Source organism: Athene cunicularia (genome assembly GCF_003259725.1).
Source record: "Athene cunicularia isolate RWA chromosome 2 unlocalized genomic scaffold, athCun1 chr2_part1, whole genome shotgun sequence".
Taxonomy (NCBI): Eukaryota; Metazoa; Chordata; class Aves; order Strigiformes; family Strigidae; genus Athene; species Athene cunicularia.
Genome location: NW_020799095.1, coordinates 29941164 through 29965908, shown reverse-complemented (window position 1 = coordinate 29965908; position 24745 = coordinate 29941164). Strand labels below are relative to the sequence as shown.

The 24745-nt window shown below is 35.6% G+C and overlaps 1 protein-coding gene across 8 annotated transcripts in view; it reads right to left on the bottom strand.

The window, feature by feature from the left end:
- ABCB1 (ATP binding cassette subfamily B member 1) overlaps positions 1-24745 on the bottom strand; it is a 117708-nt gene that overhangs the window by 47582 nt on the left and 45381 nt on the right. For 3 of the 8 annotated variants that reach the window (XM_026842456.1, XM_026842453.1, XM_026842454.1), the window contains 7 exons: positions 22331-22431; positions 20382-20522; positions 17515-17671; positions 16861-17058; positions 14749-14955; positions 13060-13206; positions 10412-11732 (listed from right to left, as the gene is read on the bottom strand). In XM_026842456.1, coding sequence (XP_026698257.1) covers positions 11526-11732; positions 13060-13206; positions 14749-14955; positions 16861-17058; positions 17515-17671; positions 20382-20522; positions 22331-22431 — 1158 coding nt within the window. In that variant the 3' untranslated portion in view covers positions 10412-11525. Of the gene's footprint in view, positions 1-1957; positions 2053-10411; positions 11733-13059; positions 13207-14748; positions 14956-16860; positions 17059-17514; positions 17672-20381; positions 20523-22330; positions 22432-24745 lie in introns of those variants that run through there. The other 5 variants (XM_026842459.1, XM_026842462.1, XM_026842457.1 and 2 more) reach the window with 5 other exon arrangements.

Genomic DNA, 24745 nt, shown 5'->3' with positions numbered 1-24745 from the left:
ATGTGTCAACCAGACACTGTTAAAATGATGTAGGAGTTTTGCTTTCACTTTAAAAAGTCAGAGGTTCACACTGCAGGTTTCCACTTGAAAAAATGCTAGGTAAAGCACTAATCTTTAGGTGACTATTATAGCGAAGACTTTGGGGTTTTGGAGCTGGGGTTTTTTGGTACTAAACCTATACTCATTGCATTGCCATTATAAGCTATAACAGTTTTAGACAGAAAAGTGACAGTAATTAGTCTTTGCCTAGACAGAGATAAAATAAGCTGTTCTGCTCATAATTGCCTGTTTGGAATTAAACTGTATTTCTCTAGCTTGGACACTCCCAGCAAAGACTGGAAAGCAACATGGTTGGTAAAATTGGCATCTTGTTCTATCAGTAGTGCATCAGACTTTCACCAGATGCTCTAAAACATTTTACAATTTTGTATTCACTTGCTTTCTTCCGAAATAAGCCAAGATCTGAGAATGCTATTAAAGTCTACCTCATTTGCAGAGGCATATAGGGGTTTTGGTTGTGGGTGGTTTTTTAAAATAAATTCAAAGAGAAAACATGAGACATTTTATTTTTACCTTACATTTTCACAGCTTTTGGTACAGTAAAACTAGCAGTGATAGCAGTAAACTTCATTCTGACATGTAAGAAACTGCAAGTTGATGAACACTAAAAGGACACATTAACATACTTTCCTCCATGGACAAATTCCGGACAATTTGTTAAATTTTTAAGACTTTTTGTCAAAATCAGAATTAAATATCTCCTTTTTAGCTTGAAAAAGGAGGAAGATGGGCTTTAATAACTGTTCTTGCCCTATAAACCATCAGACAGAAGACATGAGAACGTTGTTATCTAAATAAACTGAGTTTTCCCTCAGGATAGTCTGTGTTCTCCAGTTAAAACTAAGCCCATCTAGCACTTTTAAAAGATGTAGGTAAAATGTCAAACTCTTTCCACTGTTTGCAGTGGGGCTTCTCTCATCTTTAAAAAGTTCAGTGTCAGATCAAATACTAGTCTTTCTCTTGCTGTCATTGGCACAAGTTATTTTAAAGGACATAAAACATGGTGCCAGTCAAACAGTCTCATAAACTCTAGTTAACCCTAACTGGGATGTCACTGTTTCCGCTTTTACCACACACAGAGGTCAGATTCTGGTGCCTGGAAGTCCCACTCAGTCCATCCTAAACTCTCCCCTGTAAGATAGGTGGGGATTAGGGGCCTTTTACTGCATAACACGGGAAACAGCATATTACAGTTGTTTAAATCATGAAATCTATATTCCATAGTGGTCTGTTTCTTTTTTTGCAACAGGAATGATGTAGAGAGGAGAATGTGTAGGACACCTGACCCCAATTGGCCCTCCGTTCTAGTAAAAAAATGACACTACTTTCAGAGAACTTGGAGAAGCGTGTAACTTAGTTGTCCCTTAACTATTCTGACTTCAATTCTCTCAGTATTTTGTATCAGCCTTTTAATAAAACAGGATAGACACAGCTGTCACTATCTTTTTGCAAAAGAATATGTGAAGCAGCCAAATTTTCAATAACCCCAATAGAAATTCTCAATCATAGCATCAAGGTACAAGCAATGATTTCTGCTCCTCAGACAGGCTTCCCCTGACCTGGGGGGGGAGTTGAACCAGGGAGGTTCAACTGGATTTATCTGTTAAAAATTATCTATATTTAGATTTGTTTATTCATATTTAGATATAGATATTGATACATTTTTATATCTGTGTTCATCTAAATTGTCTGAATAGTGGATATCAAAGACTCTTCCAAAAAAGGAAAGCTGTGTGATTATTATTGTATTGTTTACCAGTGAAATTTAAGCCTATGCAGTTAAAGATAAAACATTAGTATAATAGAATCATAGAACAGCCCACTTTGGAAGGGACCTCCAAAGATCATCTGGTCCAACCTTTCATGGGAATATTTTGAAATCAACTGCTATACTTACCATTTGCTTTCAGATTCATAATCCTGGTATGATACAGCAATATTATCATCCTTTCCATTTCTGTAAGACTTTGTTTCATCTTCAGAATGCATTTTAATCTGAGAAAGAGTACATCAGGAAAAACTACTTAAACTATTTAACTGAGAGAATGCAAAACTAGTAATCTGAAAACCTATATCCTGATTTGCTGCTTGAAAACAGCTTGTCTTCAGTTTTTAAGCAGGACCTTCAGTGGTGTCCTATGCATAACCCTTGGTAATATGTAATTTCAAAGCATGCAAAATTGTGCAGTTTAATTATAATAATACAAAATAAATAGTAAAATGAATTTGAAAATAGAATTAAATTTCACTGGATATTTTTGCTTGGTTTTTAATATTCACTATTGAACATTGATAATTTGCCCTAGACAAAAGAAATGTGCAGACTTACCACGGGGATGATCTTAATCTGTTTTCACCTGTTCTGGAAGGGTATTCAGGAGCCAGTAGGAGTAGGTTGGTTAGGACCGAGCAGTGAGGTTGGACTTTGCTCAATTTACGTAAAACTCTAATGAGGAAAACTTTCAAAAACTGGTGCATGCCAGCCTTTTGCAGTGCCCTTGAAGCCTGCTGGGTCTGTGAAGGACTGTGCACACTCTGCCTGCAGAAACTGAGTGCTCAATAGTGTTGAAGAGCCTGTTTTATCACTGTCCCTCTTGAAAGCCTCTGAGAAGTTTCCTCCTAACTCCTCTCAAAGGAAGTCTCTTTGTTCATATTTTAATCAAAAACTATCTGTGATTCTTAATACAAAGGTTTGCCACTCCCTGGCTTTCACTGAGTAAAGGCATGGCTTGCTGTCATGCTGTCAAAACGACAATTTGTTAGAAGTGATAACTTGTTGGTAAAAGGGACAAAACACTCCTCTCTCTCCTTGGTGAGACACAACCTAAGGATGATTCCTTGGCTCAGGCTGTCAGCCAAAACCTGTGGTAAAAACAGAAGTCATAAAGTATTTCTAAAACATTCCTTTTCTCATATTCCAGTCATCTTTGAGGTGCAGGATACTTTTATGTACTCTTTGGACAAAAATTTAGAAAGTTATTTTATAACTATTTTCTTCTTGATACACCTTGTGATGTATTGAATGGTTTTGACATACTGGAAGCCACCTTATGGAGTGGGTCTGTTTAATAGGTTGGATTCACGTGGCTGACCATGATTCTTCCTGCACAGGATCACAGCATGGCTGAGATTGGCAGGCACCTCTGGAGATCGTCTCGTCCAAACCTTAGCTCAAGGAGGGTCAGGTAGAACAGGTTGCTCAGAGCTGTGTCTAGACTAGTTTTGAATATCTAAATGTAGACTCCCCAGCCTAAGAAACCTGTTTCAGTGTTCAACCACCCTCGCAATAATAAACTGTTTTCTCACATTTGAGTGACATTTGACCCATCATGTCTTATTCTGTTACTGGATACAACAGAGAAGTGAAATGCGTATGAACATACACTGTCACCCACAATGAGAAGTTCACTCACTGGTGTGTCATTGAGAATTATTTTAAGTCAGCTGTTCTCTGACGTGGACATCCTACGTATATATTTTAATATAATTTAAGGATTCATAATAAACCTGACAATCTGGAACATATTGGGAGGAATTGGCCACCAGCTCATTTGATCCTTCTTCTTGATGAATCTTAGAAACAAAAGTCCACATCAGTTTTCAGATAGCTATAGCTGAAAAACAACTGTGCAATAGAAAATTGATTTTCTAGGTCAAATGCAATTAAGATATTAAGGTAAAGCTGAGGAATGTGCTATGACCAAATAGTATAACATAGCTACCTCTGCAAACATAGAAAACATATAATTGAGAAAAAAAATGATACCACAGTGTTCAAGTATCTGTTCAATATGTGAATTCCCTTATATGGACTTTTTAAGATGACAGATTTAATGACTTACTGTGGGTAATGGTAAATGGATAAAAAATTATATTCAGATGTCTAAAATATATAAACTCAATCTGTAGACTGGAACTCAAGTAATTGACCTATTTATCATCTCCAAAACTGAAGGAAGTAGGCAAATGCCTTTGAAAATGTTGAAATGATTCCCCCTGATCTGGATGTAATATTTCTTACTGATATGTCGGTATTCTGAAGCTTAACATTTGCAATACGCTTTGAGCATTTAGAAACAAAAGTTGTAGCCAAAAACAATAGTCCAAAACTTTTGTTGACTTAATCCGAGATAGAACGTGAATATTCTGATGCTTTGCTTTTGGTCATGATATGGGAATCCCAGACAAACACCTAAAAGAGGGGTTTGCTCTATCCATATGAGGGAGACAGATAGGGTGTTACGGGCAGGTGGACTGCAGCTGTGTGGTCATGGCCAGTGCTCAACCGCACATGCAGCTACACACAAGTAAACTCCTAAAGCTGGATGAATACAAGCAGCCAGAGAAGAATGCACTAGTGCTCCATGAGGATTCTCAGAAATACCGACTCTGGGTTTGTTTCTCAAGCACCAAACTATTTACCAACTGAACTGATGTACCTTTCCTCTACATCTGAGAGCTGAAAGTTTTAAATCGTGTAATTACATTAAGTTTTTTTGGATGAGAGCATATTCTCAAGACAGTTTTCCTTTATAATGCTTGTGAATATACTCACCAGATATTTTTTTGTTGTGAAGCAATCTCATCCTAGAAACAGATTTTTCCTCAGTGTAGAATGATAAACCATCTTGGTATCCTTACTGCAGCCAGTTTAATCAATTATATAATTAAATTATTTGATTATAGTTTTAATTTAGGTGACATAAAAGTATTTTCCATCTGTTTTAAAGTCTGTGATATATTAAATTGAATCAAACATTGGCTTTCCTTCCACAGCTGCAAAAATCAAGCAATTATGTAATGTTTTTATCTTCTATTAGAAGGAAATATTAAATTCATCTAGTGTAAAATACCGATGTCAGTGGTAAAATGCCTGTTGTCTTGCAGGTGAAGAGTTTCACTTTATCATAACTGTAGCATTTTCATACTCTATTTTGTAAATTTCTATATCTGGTCTTTAATAATTATAGGACATCTGAAATTCAATGTAGAATGATAGTGGTGTTGAGCATAATATCTCTGAAAGAAGTCATTCACTCAGGAAAATAGTACTCAAACTCTACCTGGAATCAAATTACCCAGACTAAACAAAAACCTCTTTGCTCTTGTAATACTCAGAAATATTTTTAATACATGGGAAAACTCTTCTTTAACCTTCTCCTTTATCTTAATATGTTTTGTGACAAATAAGATTGAATTATGAAGAAATGAATGAAAGGTCTTTGATTTAAATGCTAAGATAAACATTATCTACCATCGTTGATTGTCTCCAGTAGGATTGTTTAACATAGTACAAGCTGGAATGAACAGTTAGTGTCTACTGCCTTAGTCTAGGTCTTAAGAACTCTGACTTAAGTAGACACGGTAGCAATGTTGTCTGGTCTGTAAAATTATACTATTCCCATGGGTGGAAAATAGAGTGGGGATCCTAAACAGTAACTGAAAGCTCATAAGAATATTGCTTCTTGGATTAGACAGAACATTGTATACATTGAGTTGAACAAGATATACACGAAGAAGAAAAGAAACAGAAATTTCTAGAAGAAAATGCAGATTAGTTTAGTTATTATTTGAACAAATGAGGCCATCATGTGGCAAGTTAAAGACATGGTCACAGAAAGAAAAATCATTGATTAATAGTATTGGTGATAATGAAGAAAATACACACCTTCCATCAGAGGAAACTGGTGTGAAAGTTCAGAAACAGAAATTCCTCCTAGCTTTTAATTTTTTCATGAGGAATTCTAAAGAAATTTTGAAGGATATTTTAGAAATTGTTTATCAATGAAAGATTCTTAGGTGGAAACCATATACATTTATTCTATCTTTAAAATCTCATAGGTAATAATGGAAGAATGAGAGTTAAAAGGACTAATCATGCCTTCAAAGGAAAGATTGAAATGTCTTCAAACTGACAGCCGAGTGAGCAACTAAGTTTCTCATTATTTATCGAGCTCCCCAGGAATTTTCAGGAAATGAAATTATAAACATCTGCAAAACTAGATTGTTGTATGCTTCATTGAATGTACAGTTAACAAGCTGAACCTTGAAATATTAGCATCCTGAACTGTAATTCTCAATTCTAGCATGCACAAAGAGTAAAGCCCACATTGTTTCTGATTTAGTAGAGATGTAAATAACTCTCATCATTAATAACTCATCTCCTTTTACATTGAAGAATAGACAGGTACATGGAGATACATCTTCTGTAGCACTACCCAACAGCAAATTTGGGGAAAACTTAATTTAGATTAGGAATTTCTATGCCAAAATGACTTTGTGGATGGAGAAACATGTCATAATTCCATAGTGCCTTCTTCTACCTGTCCCTTGGAATGTGTGCATAAATTTTGTTTGTTTGTTTGAATAACATGGAAATTACATAGTTTTACATAACTAGGAAATATGTGCATGTCAAGGAACAACTGAAGAGTTTGTACAACAAACAAGCACATTGACTAATCCAAAACAAAAGCTGTACAAGATGTGATATATGCACAAGTAAAGGTAAGAAGTAATTAATATTGAAGAAAGACAAGAGTGCCTAGAAAGAAAAAAGTGTGAAGCCAGTGTTAAACAAAGAGCTTGTCAGAGCACCAGCAATAAATAGGAAATAATAGATACTGGTAGTTACCTTACACCTATAGTAGCTTTCTAAATTTTACTCTGACTCTTTTTGTATATTGCTATAAACAAAACTGACCTAATTAAGGACACTTGAAAAGTAGGTGGGAACTAAGAGTTACTATGTCAGATAGATATGCATTTCTTCTGTCTCAACATTGCTTCATCTTAACATCTTACAGATCCTGAATTTATTCTTTTTCTATTTTCCACATTAATAACATTATTCACTTACACTATTTTCATAAATTATTTGAGAATCAAATCAGAATTAACCTGGAAATAAACTATTCCTGTTTGTTAGATGGTAAGGACCATGCTATTTTATCTTAGAACAATTGTTTGCTGTATTAAAAAAATTTAATAACATATTTATCTCCTTTACTAAGCAAATGAATGATATTCATTCAATTTCTACCCACAGACACTTAAAGTGAATTTATTAAGACACAGATTATATATACATTATACATGCAGACATAGTCTTTAAATTATCTAAAATATCAATTACTTTAAATGATTGGGCATGTTGAAACATTCCCATACAACTTCTAGTATTTCTGTAAAGAATGTCTCTTGTCTTGGTGACTAGAAGGCTGGAGCTAGTGTTTATAGATCTGCTTTTATGAAATATTATATAGTGCAGGATCTAAGATGCTTATTTTAATACAGCAGTCGTTCAAGGTGTGACTCATTTTCTCTACACTAAGGCATTGACAATGGGGGTATGTATGACAATCATGTTCATACTCTTTTATGAAGAGATACAATCTGAGGTTTTTGTTAATCTGGCCTGCTAGTGACAGCAACTCTACAATGGGATGAACTGTGCCCTAGATTTCATTGGCCAGACCTTTGTTAACTCTGCAGAATGAGTTTTGGCATGAGTGTTCACTTTCTTAAATTCAGTCCTGTCCTACACCTCTACAGCAGCAGCGTTAGTATACTGATCTCCTTAGTTAACAGAGTACAGCTAGAATGAAACGTATGCAGGAATAAGCATACAAAACCAAAAGGAAATGTACCCACCTTACAATAACATGAACTGCTAAAGATAGTTGTACTTGTGTGTTCTGCTCTTTTCCTTCCTGTTCTCTACTTGCATAGAATTCACAGCAAAGGATTTGAAGTGGCTGCTGCTCCTGTTTCTTACTTTCTGCTTTCAGTTTACTGCATTAAAATAACTAGAATAAAAAATATTGTCCTGTTTTAGGAATACAGAACAAATGTATAACTAAACTGCACTGTTCTAGATAATTTATCTAGAAGAAAGACTGGGCACTTGACAATAAGAGTTATTTAGACTGTCTATAGATACATTTACAATGTTTTTTTTCTGCACAAGAATTGCTAGTTGTGTGGTTTTACCCTGTATTCATAGGAGTATCCTGTATTCATAGTGTGGCATGTTTCTCCTCCCCTTCATAGTGTTCCATGTTTCTCCTTCCCCTGTTGTCTTCTTTCATTTCAATGACCAAGTCTACAAGGTAGATTGGATTTTGAGGGAGAGGAATAGGATGAAGAGTTATAAATGTACAAATAGACAACATGTCTTGAGGAAGAGCTTAATTGTATGTCTATTCATACTATGAATGATTACACATTAATAAATGTTTCAAGGAGCTCTTTAGTGTCTTGCAGAAATGAATGCCACCAGGAAGGTTGTTTTCATAGACAAGTATAGCAACAAGAAAGAGGCAACGAGTTTGAAGGATTTACTTATAGGGAAGGAGAAGTGGTTCCATTAAACTATAGATGGATGGGGAGTCAATATCAGGGTGGAAGATTGCTAAACATGTGGGATAGCTCGGGAAGAACTTTGAGGGAATGCCTGAAAAAGAGACTAGTGGAGATCCAGAACTGATTTACAGTCTTCGTTTGGAGATGATACATGTTCTATGAGAAATACTCCTTCAGAAACTTTTGAGGGGAGGGAGAATGTTGGAGTTTATTTGTGCTCTCACTCTATGTCAGAAATTATAGAAGAGCTTAGTAGTGAGGTATTTGTTGCATAAGGAACCACAAATTGCCCTTGTAGAGGTAAGTATGCTGGAGAATGCTGGGTAGTGTTCAACACGCTGATAAGAATATACAGTTAAGAAAGGCTTTCTAGATATAAATTCCATTTTTCTTCTGATTGTTCTCTTGATTAGTTGTTTATCAGGAGGACTATCAGACTGTTGAACTTAAGTCCTTCCTTTTTCCAGCAGTCAGTGACACATGCTTGGAAAGTTGTTATGATTGCCAAGGTAGTGTTGGTGCTGACATCCCTCTGAAGACTCGTTCCAAAAGTAATGGGGCAAGAGGCACAAGAAATATGTGAAAAACACTGCTAGACTACCTTCCTCCAGAAACCTAAGTTCTGCTTGAAACTGCTGCAGGCTCTCAAAAGAACAAAGCAGAGTTTAAAAATGTCTATTGCTTCAGAATATCAACACATATACATCATCAAGTGTTTAGGGTACTTGTGGTCAAAGATGAGTGCTGACTATTCCAACAAGGATGACTCAGAGCTCGAACAGGTATCTTATGACATCAGGGTGAACCAAAACAAGTCACAGCCTAACTGAAAAGGCAGATCTAGGAAGAGCTTTCATGCCCTGTAGAAAGACATGATAGAATGGTCCTTAAAGCAAAACGGTGTCAGTCAACCCGTCCTTTGGGTCAAGCATTATAACATAAAAGTGCTTGAATACAACATGGTGAAGAACACATCTTTTAAGGTGTCCCTGTCTGCCCTTTTGACTTTGTGACTAAAAATTACATGATGAGGTATCTGGTGGTAGCACGATGGTAGTAATGTGGTTGATGTGGTCTTCTGAAAGGAAAGCAATTATGAGCAGCAGCATAGTTATTTAAACATTTATGGGGGACATGGAAAAAAGAGACCCATTATCCTTAAAGGAAAGTGCTTACTTCTTCGTTATAGCCCCTTTAAACCAAAAGCGAGTTGCTTCGCAATTATTATGTAAACTTTTGGGTAAATCTCAAAGGGGAAATATTTCTTCAGAAATGTGAAAGAAAAGGGTAAGGAAAAATAGATAGTTTGGGAAAGATTCTATATTTGACATGAGTTTCTGAAATAGATTTTAAACCATATGGATAAAATTTTCAAAACTGGTTTTCAGATGTCTGCGGTAAAATACGTACAGTGCTTGCCTGATTTTCAGGAAGAGCTGAATTCATCTGGTAAATCAAGAAGCTTTGAAATGATGCAGTCTGGGGAAAAAATCCAATCATTAGAAATTGTATCACCAATATGTAAAAACTAGTTTTAAAAATCAAAAAAGTAAACCCCAGAATTTAGTAAAAAAATCCACCTAGGTATGTTCTCACTTGAATCTCCAGACTATAATGTTAAAGGATATCTATTCCATTTTTACAACTGCAAGTATAATATTTATATTATGGTGCAGACTGATAACCTTACTTATGGACAAGAACCTTACTGTATTAAGTAATACATATATCAGAAACAAATTTGCTAGTCAAAGTGGTTTTCCATCTAAGACAGGAATAAAAGAAAACAGGTAAGTGATTCAAGAGGAATGCAATTAGACTGCATCAATCAACATTCTTGAGAGTGTTATTAGTACACTGATGAGCTGAACTGCCTATCAGTTAGGCTGTGTGTGTATAAATATCTACATGTAGATAGGACAAATCATGTATGTAAATCTCAGATAATCAGAATTTGCTATGACAGAAGTGTGGAAGACTGATTAATCAGGCCAGTTTCAAACTTAAAAAAAACTTTACTGCATAGATTCAATAACAATATACATTGCTAATTAGTTCTTAATTATTAATCACTATTACTACATATTCAAAGCAGTTAGTCCTTAACAACCATCCTAAATTAGCAACTAATATACAGTACCACAGATCTGATGCCATGTAATTAGTACTGATGGTTACAAGCCTTGAGAGTCTTAGTCATCAGGGTGATCAGGTTCAAGAGCTCTTCAATGAAGGATGCCAACATTGAAAAGGATGCCTTCCTTCCACCTCTTCAATTCAAGATTTTCACCTTTTGTAAAATATTGCAGTCTTTAGGGATTTCTTAGCCCTTGACCTCTGACACGTAAGACTTTGGGACACTTGCAGATACTACTTTCCCAGGCTGCAGCAGGTGCCTTGCCTTCCCATTAGTTGTGTTTTTTTCTTATCTGTTCTTCTTTTGTGTTATACTTAGAGGTCTTTTCCCAGATCTTAAGGTTCCACTTCTTCAACGATCATTAACTGATCAGTGAGATACAGTTCCGAGACTTTTGTTTTCAGCATACACACATATTTTAAAGGCCTTTGGTGTCATTCCAGGCTAAAACTCCGCATCATAACAAGATACTTGGCATCAAGTTCCATCTGACCTGCAAGTCCTCATAACAAGTTGGTAACAAGCCTAAGAGGCCAGAACTGACTTACACAGGCACAGTGAGGATTAGGCTTCAGGTTTCTTTCTGGCAATAGCAAACCTATTTTCACTGAGCATGAAAATGTTTACAGGTTGTTTACTGCACATACTTGATGATTAGTGTGATTTTGACAGAGTTCAAAGAAAGCTAATATTAATTACATTTGGCTTAGCATGCTTCTACTTTTATGAGTGCAATAGGCCTCTGCTTTGTCCACATAGTTGAGTGGTTTGAATAATGAAAACTAGTACTGAGAAACTGGTACATATTTACTTCTGTATTTCTTGTTTTCATAGAACTTATGAGAGGAAGGAAGAAAATCAAAAGTATCAAGACGGACTATTGATACTGAAATAATTACAGTGACAAAAATAGCAGTATTGAAATAATTACAGTGACAATTCAGAGATGAGTACTGCCTTTAATTTACATGTTGCATGACCCACTTTGGACATTGACCAGAGAATAGTAGATGCCTTTTTCAGCCAGGAGCTGCTGATGGGTCCCTTGCTCTACGACCTTGCCATTCTGGATGACGGCAATCTTGTCAGCATTTTGGATGGTGGAGAGGCGGTGAGCTATCATGATGCAGGTGCGACCTTCTCTGGCTTTATCCAGCGCTTCCTGGACAATCTGCGCAATGAACAAACCAAAAGGTGAACTATTCTGGCAGTTGTCATCTGTGAAGTAAACTGTGATATGACAGTGAGAGAAAATTAATATCTGTGGATTCAGCTTCCTGTTTAAGAATTAGCCTGTGTTGGCAGAGTCAAAACTGTCACAGCAGATGATGCCATGATAGCTAAAAGGATGGGATGGAACCGGGCTCATTACTGAGATGCATGGCAGGAGAACAAGAGAAAATGGTCATAAGTTGTGATGAGAAGATCTGGCTGGATATAAGAAAAATATTCACTGCAAGGATAAACAAACATTGGAACAGAGCTTGCTGAATGTCCTTAGAGATTTTCAAGGACCCTACTGGACACAGCACTAAGCAGCCTAGTTTGAATTCAGTATTGTCCCTTGTTTGAAGATGAGGTCTGATTAAAGACCTCCAGAGACCTTCAATTAATTATTTCGGGTGTTAAGTCAGTAATCTCGGTTAAACTACTTTCATATTATTCTTATGATTTTGCAGGGACTCTCACGTATCATGTTTTTTTTAAAGCTAGCACTGACAGAAAAGCACTAATAAGAATCACCACATTCTTTCTTTATTCCTTATGTTTATTAACACAGAATAAAATAAGACAGGAAATTTCTGTACCTAACTAGCACATAATTAAAAAAAACAAAAAAATCCTGGAATTATTTAATGGCATCTTCCCCTCAAACCTTAAGGTTTTATCCCTAGAATGATCAGATCTTAATCCACAGGGTTTGAGCTTTTCAGATAATATATTACAATATTTACTTCTTTAATAGTAAGTATTTTTGTAGAACCTGTGTTAATTTTGTACAGTTAGATTGTACTTATACCAGGATTTCAGTGTTCTAGCAATTTTTCCACTGGAAGTTTGCATAGTAGCCACAAATATATAAGCAAGGACTGAAGAGCAATGGGGAAAGCAAGATTTGACAGTTTCCCAGAAAAAAAAAAAAAAGAATGTTCTCTGGTAGCATCTTCAATCTTTTCAGCTTCTACAATAAAGTCTGTGCCTCCCGATTCAATTTTGTTAGCACTTTTCCAACTGAAACCTGAAGAATTCCAGGCAAAAAGTTTGCCTTCTTCATTACAACTTCCATCTCTCTACTGACATACAGATGCAGAAAAATAAGGGGTTTTGGCAAGGAGGATTAAGACCTTTATATTTGTCTATTATTAGCATGAATATGTAATTAGCATAAAGTACCATATTTCCAGTGCTGGGTTTTAATCTTTGGGAGTGAAAATAATAATCATAATACTAACAAACATGGATTTAGATTCCAGACTACTGGCTCACAATTAAGTTACCTTTTCACTTTCTGTATCTAAGGCAGATGTAGCTTCATCCAGTAGCAGAATTTGAGGCTGACGTACAAGAGCTCGGGCAATAGCAATACGTTGTTTCTGACCGCCAGAGAGCTGAGTTCCCTTGTCTCCTACGCGGGTATTGTATTTCTAGAAACAATACGTTAAGTTCAGACTATGAATACAAATTGATCCTGAAGTATATTTAAGTATATCAACCCTGATACCAGCCATCCATAAACTGCATATTCCATGCCAATAGCTCTCTGAAAACAGATGAGCAGAATTTCTATCTACTACAGTTCTATAGATCTTTCACTAGGAGACTTCTTTGTAGCATCAAGCTACATAAAATCAAAGTAACCACCCCTCTAATGTTGGAAAACAACATTATTATCCATCAGGAGGTAGAACATCACAGCTCAGTCGAAGTCTACAACAATACTGGGGGGTCAAACCCTGACCTTAAACATTCCATGCTAGCATTCTAACCAATTAGTTATTGTAACCCACATTTATTCATCCTGAAGAAAAAAATAGCAATATGTAAGATGTGTCAGTTTCAGGCCAAATGATATACTGTATTTATATATAGACATAGACATTTACACACTTTATCAATATTTATACTACAGTTTTGGACAGTTATGCTTTTAATTTAGTTATATCAGTTCAGGCAGACCAGTCAGATCTCTGGATAAACTCAGGTGTAGGTCACAGTAGTCTTTGAAGTATTATATATTTGGTTGCAAATACCAAAGTTTTACAAGACATCATTATAGAGCACAAGATTTTTCTACAAAGTTTTGGAAAGAGTAGATCTTGATAAGTCATTAGTTTTGCTAAAATCATGGGCTTTGGCCTTCATATTTTTTCAAGAAATGCAAAAAGCAGTTTAACAGCCTGAAGTTGAATATATACAACATACAACTAAGATGGCAACCTCCTTGCTTCATGAAATTTTGCATACAAGTTGACACAGGTTAGAAACTGATTTGTCAAATCCAAATAAGAAAAATCCATACAGAACTAAATAAAAACCCATGATTTCTATCTTAGGAAGCTTCAGAGTCACAAATTATGCAAAGTTAAATGAGAACTCATGGGAAATTTGATTAAATGTTTAGACTTTTTGAATACTTATGTCTTGCTGGTCATTGCCTGGGACAAGATTTTGTGCATGGCAGACCTTCCACCTAACCCAAGATGCTTATTCTTACATTATTATGTGTAGGTTTTATATATATATATGAAAAGCTTTATTAGTAACTTTTTGAACTGTAGGAATACTAGAAATTTAAATTCTGACTAGGTATAACTGAAAGAAATGCATAAGAAACTTTCAGTCTATCAGAGTCTTTTACATATGCTTGAGATAAATAAGAGATTAAAAAGTAATGTTCAACTCACTTCAACAAAACCCACCCCACACTTCCAGTTCTCAATGAGTTATAATTTTGGATTTTCTTCCCTGATTTCCTAAATGTTCAGCTCTCCACCTGACAATGGAGTCTCCCAGAGTAAAAATAACTATGTTAAACACAATTACGAAAGATTAAGATATAAAAATCAGTTTCAGATCTATTTACATCTCAGAATTATTGTACCCCAGGGAATCATAAATGGACACTACTTTTCCCTGCCACAGTAAGCCATCCTTGTTCTGAGTAGGAAAGAAAAGGAACAACTTACATCTGGCAGAGAGTCAATGAAGGAATGAATATTGGCTTCTTTTGCTGCTTTTACAATTTCCTCATGTGACACTTCCCGACTGTTATCTCCATATGCGATGTTTTCAGCAATAGTGCAGTCAAACAGGATTGGTTCTTGTGAGACGATACCAATCTGAGCTCTCAGCCACTGGATATTTAGTGTCTTTGCATTTTTTCCATCAAAAAGCTAAGAAACCAAACACTTTAAATTTCAGTCACATGGCTTTCTATTTTGCATATTCCTACTGAAGGAACAGATTGGCAGTAGTATTCCATTAAAATAAAAGAAGAATTGGGTTCATTCATTCACACACTTATAAACCAAGCATCCAGTTTTAAAGTTTAATTGTGAGGTAATGCCTGATAATGGACAAATTTACTTCTGGATTCCTTAAGATGTCATTTGCAGCCAGTTTTCTTTACTGGCAACTCTGTCACACTTCTGCTCAATTTGGCTACTGAGTTTTTATCATTGTCTATTAGAAAAATGACAACAGAAAAAAATTTTCTGGATAGAACAGTTTCATAATTTTACAAGTTATATCAACTTGAACACAAATATACCAGAACATTAGGAGGTCTGTTACATCTCCACTAGAATTACCTAGTACAGTGCTCAGGCTTTGTGTTGAGTCATAATCAACTGGATAATCAAAGAACTACCCCCTACATAGCATGGTTTCTTCTGGACATGTTTAATCTAGTAATTACACAGTTTGTGCTAGAACAGCCAATTTATAGCCAATATAATTATTTTTCAAAGGAAAGAGATCATAATGAACCTGATTAAAAATCCACTGAAATCAGTGGCAGCATTTCTACATCTGTAGATGGAAAGGGGAAAAAAGCTAGAAAGGAGGATTGATTTCAACTACATAAGTATTTGCTGTCTCTTTTCCTTAGAATTCCAATGGATTTGCAGGCTGCTAAGGTCTGATTCCTGTTCCTTATTTGATATGAAAAAATCACTGACGAAGCTAGAGAACTCAGTAATTATGCATTTTGGACCCAACATAATAGCACAATTTTTAGGCATAGTTACTCTCTTTACCAGACTATCATAGTGCTCACTGTTATGAACAGCTGTTTTACTGACCATTAGTGCTTTAAAGCAAACACTCTTTTCACTCAGCTCACAGTGCAACTCAGCTTGTGAATTAGTCCATCACTCCACGCCAGAGGTCTGTGCTTTTCCCTTCAAGTAAACCATTATTGATTATTTATGGATACAAGATCAAGACATTAGTGATGAAGTTGCACTTTGTTAAACTTTTGGGGCACCTATGCTGCTTCTTTCTGCACACTAGCTTGCCACACTGGACCTGTATTGGAATTTCCAACCTCAGAACAATCTTGCCCATTGCATCTAGGTCTTATTTAAGCACTACCTTATTTTTTGTGAGTATCTCTGAAGAGACAGGCTCTGAAATCCTTCTCATTGTCACCTAATCCAATCCAAAATGTATGGGTTCTTTTTAAAACAATATCTCTGAGCACATTTACTTCAAGGAGAAAATAGCAATAAACAATGCCATTATGTAAAGATAATGTTAAGTTGCTGAATAAGTAGTGTGGGAAACCCTAAATGTATTTAAACCAAAAATTACTAAAAGTATTTACAATCTATTGCTTGGTAAGTGGCCATACTCTGAAATATATTTCTGACAAGTAAAAATTATGATAAAAATTATTTTTGTTAGTGTTCACTGTTCTGGGAAAGAACATAGATGGCATGTTCTATTACTACATTATACAGAAATAGATACATATATTTATTTTCTAAAGTGTTCTTAAAATAAAAACCTCAGGAAATCTGCTCTGAATTCAAAGATATCATTAGGCTGTGGATCAGGCATATTTTTACTACACAGATCTTGTTTCATTAATTCATTATAACGTGGGCAACTGGGACTTTTTCCATTATATTATTCATCGCATTTAAATAAGAAATCCTGATAAGCCACTGCTTGTTTTTAACTTAAAATACTAAAAAAAAAACAAACCTAGAAATATTATACTTTATCACATCACATAAAGCCCAATAAGCACACCTTCACTTAACATGTTGACACATTCTTACAAAAACACTTACCATTTCTCCATCAAGTGGATCATAAAATCTCTCAAGCAGCTGAACAACAGTGCTCTTTCCACAGCCACTGCTACCAACAAGAGCCAGAGTTTGTCCCTTTTCTACTTTTAAATTCAAACCTTGGAGGATTTTGACCTCTGGTCGGTTTGGGTAGTTGAATGCCACATCTTTGACTGTTAGGCTTCCCCCAAATGTTTCCTATAATTGAAATAGTATCACTGTTACCTCTTTAAGACAATTTGACAAACGATTCAAATATAATTGCAGAAGTCTTTTTTTCACCCACACAGATATCAGTAGAGTTTTGCATTTGCTGAAATGTTGACTTTAACTCTATGGTCTGATTTTTTGTGAAGCTATAACATCCAAGTACAGCACTGAAGTATTTTGAAAATGCTCATATTTCTGCTGGTTGAATTCCACACAAGTTGTACCTTAACTAGGTTTTCAGAACAAATAACCTTTAGACAGCGTGGGCAAAGGCTGGACTCACGATAGAGAAATTGGTCCATGTTGTGTTTGGATAAGTCTCAAGAATATATTAGATAAGGAAGGAATCAGATGGAAAGGAAAAAAATCAGTTTGAAAGAAGTGAGAAGACTACTGTCTGTATTGTCAATAAATAATATTGCTCATTACACATGGCTTACTTACAGGCTTCTCTCCTTCCTCGCTGTAACTATCTATGGAAGGTACTCTTTCAAACAGCAGAAACAAGTGGGCTGCTGATATCTTTGCTTTGGCATAGTCTGGAGCAAAAGAGCTGGTTTGTCCTAATGCCATTGCACCAAAAACAACAGCTGAAAACACTCTATAAAAGAAATCAGGAAAAAAAAAGTCAATAAACAGACAACAAAGGAAAGGACAATGAAATGGTGCTGCAGTCAGCTTTCTTTTACTTGGAGAAAAAAGGGGGTTAAATTTAAAAAGGATAAAGTAGTAGCCAACTATTATTGCTTTAACTACACATTTAGCTCCAGAAATTTGTTTTTATCCTCTTTTAATGAAGTGAGATAAAGAAGCCTCCATTCCAAATTCAATGTTTTGGTTACTTATTAGAACTAATTTCTCTAATTATTAATACTGGTTAACTATATTAAGTCTCAGCTGGGGCTAGGAGGAAGGTGGTCAACGGATGGTAAAATTGTTAATGTATTCTTGTTCTACTGTTGCTGTGGTTTCCTCGCTATGGTTCAATTATCTCAGAGTTAGTGATTAATTTTTAACACATCAATGAAAATGAGAAATCAAGGCTGTAACAAGGTGACAGTAAAGATTTAATTTGCTCTCACAGCTTTGCTGGAAAAAATAGAAGAGCTCACAAAACCAAAAAAGGTTGAAAACTAGTCTAGTTTTTTTCATGGTCAGTGTAGATGCATCTTTACAAACTACATTAGAATGTATTAAGAACCTGCTGTCCTCAGCTATTAATTACTGACACACAACATAGGATTATTCATCACTGAGAAATGGTAATTGACATATGAGACCTCTTAGCTTGCTTTAAGGCAAAGTGAAATTAATTAATTTCTATTAATTTTTATCTTTTATATTCAAAGCTATATAATCTGTTTTAGTCTGCAGTTGAACAGCCTAGGAGGACTCACACAGTTTTAGATCAGACAATCCCTTCCAAATCTAACTGAACCACTGGAAGTTCACTCACCCAGCTGTCTAGAGATGTTCAGCTACCAGATGGGATGCAGACACTTTCAAAGATCTTCCAGTCAAAGGGAGCTGTGTTAACTATCTTCCATCAAGTTGCCAACAAAAAATTGTTATGATTGGGCTTTTCTTAGGTATTGAGGTCACTGATATGCATACTGGTAGAATCTCTTTCTTTAACACTTGTTTCCATAGGCCTATATTGAGTTATTGGCTCTTAAATTACAAATTATATTTCTTCTGAGTTTATATATGAGCTAGAAGAATGGGACTTTGGTTATGATAGGGGCTCTTCAGTATTAAAGTAAATGACTGGATAAATGGTGATAACAAACCCAAAATATACAAGTAAGAAGCTAAGGATAAGCTATCATTTCAAAATTATTTCTTTAGTTTTTGTACAGTTTCTGTCCTTAAAAACCCATAAAGTGCCCTTAGAGAAAAATAATTGTATTATTCCTTGTATAATTTTAGATTGTAATAGAAATACCTTCTAAGAATACTGCAAATTAGAATCATATTTTACTTGCAGTACCTGTCTAAATTAAAAATAAAATGCTCCACCTGATTATGTACAGTACTCTACATAGTGTTCTTACATTCATAGTTCATACTTCCATTTCCTACACAGAATTAGTTCATTAAAGTGAAAAAGCTTCTTATCAGAATGTCTTCTAAAATAATTTAGTGATCCTTCCCTTACAGCGAACAGCATCTACCTTATGGATCCTGTTCTCCAATTATTTAACATGTATCTTAGAGAAGATTTCATATTTCAACAAAAAAAACTGACATAGAAATAACAAAGACACCGATGGCCTATTCTTAAAAAGATTTTGACACTATTGTTATGCTTCAGTAAACAAGTACAACTATGTTTTTTGTAGAATATTGTCTTGCCAATTATTAGGCCTAGCATAAAGGACACAGCCAGCATAAAGATGGACCAATAACCAAATTGTATTTGATACAAAAGGGTCAGTACATGGGTGAACACTGGGGGTACAAACAAGGCAGTCAGATTATACATAATCAACATCAATCCCACTGACCCCAACAACACCACCACACAACCAACAATAGGTGGAATAAATGGTGAAATGCAGTCTCCCATAGAAGGGACAGGAGATAACAAAGTCAACAAGCCAAACACATCAGACCAAGGAAGCCACATACTGAATCTCTCCACAGCCCACATTTACAAAAGCCAGACCTGACTGGAGCCCAGTCCCAGGGAGGCAGGAGGTCCTTCCCCAACAGAGAACTCTGCACAGTGCATCCACCTCACTGACAGACACTGCCCCTGCCTGCAAGTGGTCCCAGCTTTTATCCCTAAGTGGGACACCTGACCTTTGCTTACTGAATGTGGGACACCTGGGGCTCATTTACCCAATGGCTCTCCCTGCCAGGCCGGCCGCACCCTGGAGGGAAGCCTAACGGCAAACTCACCCCCCCTTGGTGAAGGGCTGTGGGAATCACCCATACGTCAGCCTTAATTTGGGGCTTGGGGTTGAAACCCCAGAGTTTCAAATATATAGATGACCTCACAGCTACATGAACAATAAGATTGGTGAGCAGAAACAAAGTGACATGTAGGATACTGTTTCAATCTTTAAAAACATAACAGTGCCAAATAAATACAGAAAAGGAAAACCAAAATCAGGCCTATCTGAACAGCTCAGACTCTGTAGTCACCTAGAGTATTCACTTTGTAATATGCTTTCATTATATTTAAGTACAGAAGAAGAATTTGCCTGTTCTCTCATAGCTTACACAATGGATTCATGATATCTGTAGCAGTAAATAAATATCATTGTCTGGATCAACAGATAAAAGATTGCAAAAGAGATACTTACAAAAACACATTCTTATACTCCATGTGTCCATTTACCACTAGATAGGCACCAAACCGGAAACAGCCAGCATAGGTAAAGAACATCATTGCTTGTGAAAGGGCAAAGCAAAATCCAAATATATGTGCCTTCTTCACAGAATTTCTGTAAGAAAGAATGCATATTTTCATAAAAATGTGCAATCATACTTAAGTCCCAATATGCAAAAACCAAGCAACTGACTTCAGATTACACTGTTATGAACGGGAAGTGTACTCATGCTTAAACAACACATTCCCTTGTCTCTTATTAGTCTGTGTCCAAGAGAAAGTTAGTTTTCTTTCCAGAATTGTATTTACTTCCAAGAACAGCTTGGAATATGGGTGCAGAAAAAGGTGACACCTTAGCTGTTATGTATAATTATTGTATTTCATCTCATAGTTTGAGTGTTAAAACACTTACAGTTCAGTCCATTATTACCAATTTGAAGACTCAAATAACACATTTGAAATTGTACTACTGTAAAATTGTACTATGGAGTTGTCACGTAAGAGGGGAAAAAAAAAAAGGAGTAGAACTGTTAGCTCACCTTCAGCCAAAGCCAAATTTTTGTGTCATTTTTTCTTGAAATTTTATGTGAGCCAAATAACAAAGATATTAAAGAGTTCAATATTATACATTGTAGAATCTGTTTCTTTTCAATTTAATCAGTCAAAATTCCTCTCTCAAATAAGATTAAGCCTTCAAGTATGATGCAGAAATTAGATTTGGGATGATAAAACTATGCATATAACTAAAAGCAAGGCAGAGAGAAAATCTTTAACTATGAATGATACCAGAATAAAAGAAAGAAAATATTTTCATTTTATTGATGCTATTACTAAGTCACAACTGTATGGTTCCTTCTGGAAAAAAAAACAAAAAAACAAAAAAACAAAAAAAAACCAAAATAAACAGGAGCCAGATTCACAAGTGTGGGTTCTTTTGATTAAGAGGCTGTTGTGGCTTCTCTTTTACATAGGTGATCTGTGCATTAATCCAGTATAACAGAAAGCCTAAGCTAAATTTTTATAAAATAGAGACTCTTTGCCTAATCAATGGCTTAACATAAAGTGAAACATTAACTGAAAAACATGTCTTATCTCTTCCAGACAAATTGACCCATAGGATAATAAGTTCTTATTTATACTAGAACAACATTAAGATGAAAGTCTTGGAGCAATCCCACCAATGTCAACCCTGAGAATGGTTAGGCACTATACTGAAAGTTGTGATATGTGGACCCAAAACCTAGCTGCCTGAGAAAAAAAATTAAGTGATATCTTTTATGTCCTGCACTGTGCTCTAACCACTCAGTTATTATGGTGGATGTATTAGCAGCATCCCTCCTTGTCTACCATTGTATCTGTGTACATATGCTATAATTTCCTTTACTTTTCTCGTGGATGTCTGAATATTAAACATTTCATTCCAGAACAAACAAAAATTTAATTGACAGCATCTTTTCAGTTTTTCACTTTAAGATTTTAATTTGATTTACTCCAGGCAGATTTTTTTTTCCAGTCACAAACTGATAAATAATTATTCAAATGTTTTCAATTCTATTCATACTTTCAAGGACGGCTTGATGCAATATTCAATTTATATTAAAAAGTTTTTAATTAAATATCTGAAACACTTCAGGTGGGAGGTTAGATTAGATGACTTCCAAAGCTCACTTAAAACTAACATTTTTCCAAACCAAGTGACATTGCAATAGAAGATACCAATTTTATCACAGAAAATTAATTAAATCAAAGAACAAAAATCTTGTCTGGTGGTTGCATTTGTTAATAAAAAATATGCAAAATATTTACATTAATTCTGAGGCAGTTAAATTATACATTAAATCATACACACTACCAACAAAAAAAATCAATGTTTGCCCAAGGAAATGTTTGTAATTATTTTTAGTTTAGTTATTTTTATTATACCTGTATGGTACTTGCAAATGCTCTCCGTACATCAACTCAAATTTTCTTTCTCGCGTCAAACTAGCAACTGTTCTAATATTTTCTATGACTTCTGTGGCAACCTGCAATAGAAACACAAATGTTTTAATCAAAAATTAAGATTATGTTGCAATTCTTTATTCTAAACTAATAAAAAGATTCTGCTAGAATGTAATTTTTTGTTTACGATTGTTATTAAAATCATGGACCTTTAATATCAAAGTAAGCATTTTACTTTTTTTTTTTTTAAATGACAGTGAGATTTTCTGATGATGCTCAGAGATTTCTGATAAGACCTCTTTAATGTCCTCCAAATAAGTAGTGAAAAACCATTAGACAGCAGTGACAATTATGGAGAAGATATTCAATAAGAAAAATGGTAATTCGGCATTCAACTTCCAGTCCAGTGAGTTTCAGCTATAATCAGAATGACCAGGTTACTTATGTGCCTAGAGCCTAACTTAGATCTCCGCAGTAAATATTTGATCTGACCAATGATACCTTCTTTAAGCTTGCAGATTTTTTTAGAAATGAGTCATTTGCATACGCAAAAGTACCTAGCAACATTTGAAGTCAGTAGATGTACGCCTACATGGGAGAAACTGATTCAAGGCTTTTATGTAGTCTGTTAAGCCTATGTAGGTGCCTATAAAGTCTTAGTCAATGACCACACAGTGAGGCTAGGAGCCTGTATGGTCAATTCAGTCCATATGCATGTAGAAGAGGATGATGGCTAACAGAAGACTCCTGGAACAATCACATCTCTTTAGACACCAGAACTAGTGACGCATCCCTCTATTCAACTCTGGCTGAAACACTGGGCTTGCATGCATGACCTACGCATTGCTTCCAGTGCAGTGTGTGGTATGTTGGGTATTCCAGTTGACCACAACTGCTGTTGTTTTGGGATTCCCATGTGTACTGTATTATACCCGACAAACCCATAGGGATGGATGTTTTCAATTTCCTAATGCATCTCAAATAGTATTGAACACCTATATCTAGACTCTATTCAGTTGCCAACCAGTCTTATTTCTAAGGATGGGTATTTAGCAGGACAGCTCACTTATGAAATTAGATACTGTACAAGTGCACAATAATAAGTCCATTTATAAGTCAGAGAACAGTATGTACAAGAAAGTATACTTTAGCCAGAAATTGATATGGACAATGCCAACAGTAATGTAGCTAGACTTTTGTAGAACTTGTCTACAGAAGACCCTCAAGGCTTTATGATATTTTGCTGAAATATACTTTTCATGCTTTATGCTTTTAGTCTAAGAAAGACCACAAAGTATGGTCAAGGGAAAACATAACCAAAGGAAAGTATATCAAGATTCACCTTAATAACCAGAACAAGTTGGCCCTGGGGTACAAGATCACAGTACTATAGATAACTCAAGATATAAATCTGAAGCTACCCATTAGATGGTGTCTGCCCAGAAAAAGGTGAACAAACACATACATCTGCTTGCATATTTATATTCAAGGAAATTTAGATTATAAAAGAAGGGCTTTACATAGTGATGGTGGTTTTTCAGCACTGTTTCTATTTGTTCTTGGGTTTTCCCAACAAGTGTTGTAGTCCACTGATTCTTTGTATCTGAACATTTGAATCTGGGGAGACGAGAGGTGTTTTTTTTCACAAGAGATGGCGATGTTTTTTAACATCCTAAAACTTATAAAAGTTCAATCTTAACATCATTTTACATTTTAATTTTAGAAAGCATAGAATAGATATGCATTGATTTGACATAATATTGTTGCTGCATTTGGTGTATTACATGGCTCATATTTTCCATAAAGCTATGAGAAACAGTGCTTTGGAACACTGTGTTTCTCTGGACCTAGTTCCTTGAACTCCCTGTTTTCAGCTCATGTCTAGTAGTCAGCAAAGACTCTGTTCTGCACAATGATTTCTGAACTAAGCACTTACACAAAAAGCAGGAGAGAAGCTTCAGGGTTCATGAAAAGTACATGAGCACTTTTAATTAAGCTATTGTACTACAACAGGCCTGTCAGCGTCGCTTCAATGCCTGATAAAATCATGGAGAAGTTTATTCTGGGAGTTACTGAAAAACACTCGAGAGACAATGCAGTCATTGGTCATTGCCAGCACAGGTTCACAAGGTGAAAGTCCTGCTTAACTAACTTCATTTCCTTCTATGACAAGGTCACCCACCTTGGGTGGGTGGGAAACCAGTATATGTGTGGTTTTTTTAATTTAGCAAAGCTTTTGACACTGTCTCTTGCACTACCCTTCCAGACAAAATGTCCAGCATACATCTAGACAAGGTCATAATATGTTGGGTGAATAATTGACTGGCAGGTCAGGCTCAAAGTGTTACAGTAAACGGAGCTACGTTCTGACTGGTGGCCAGTTACTAGTGGGGTTCC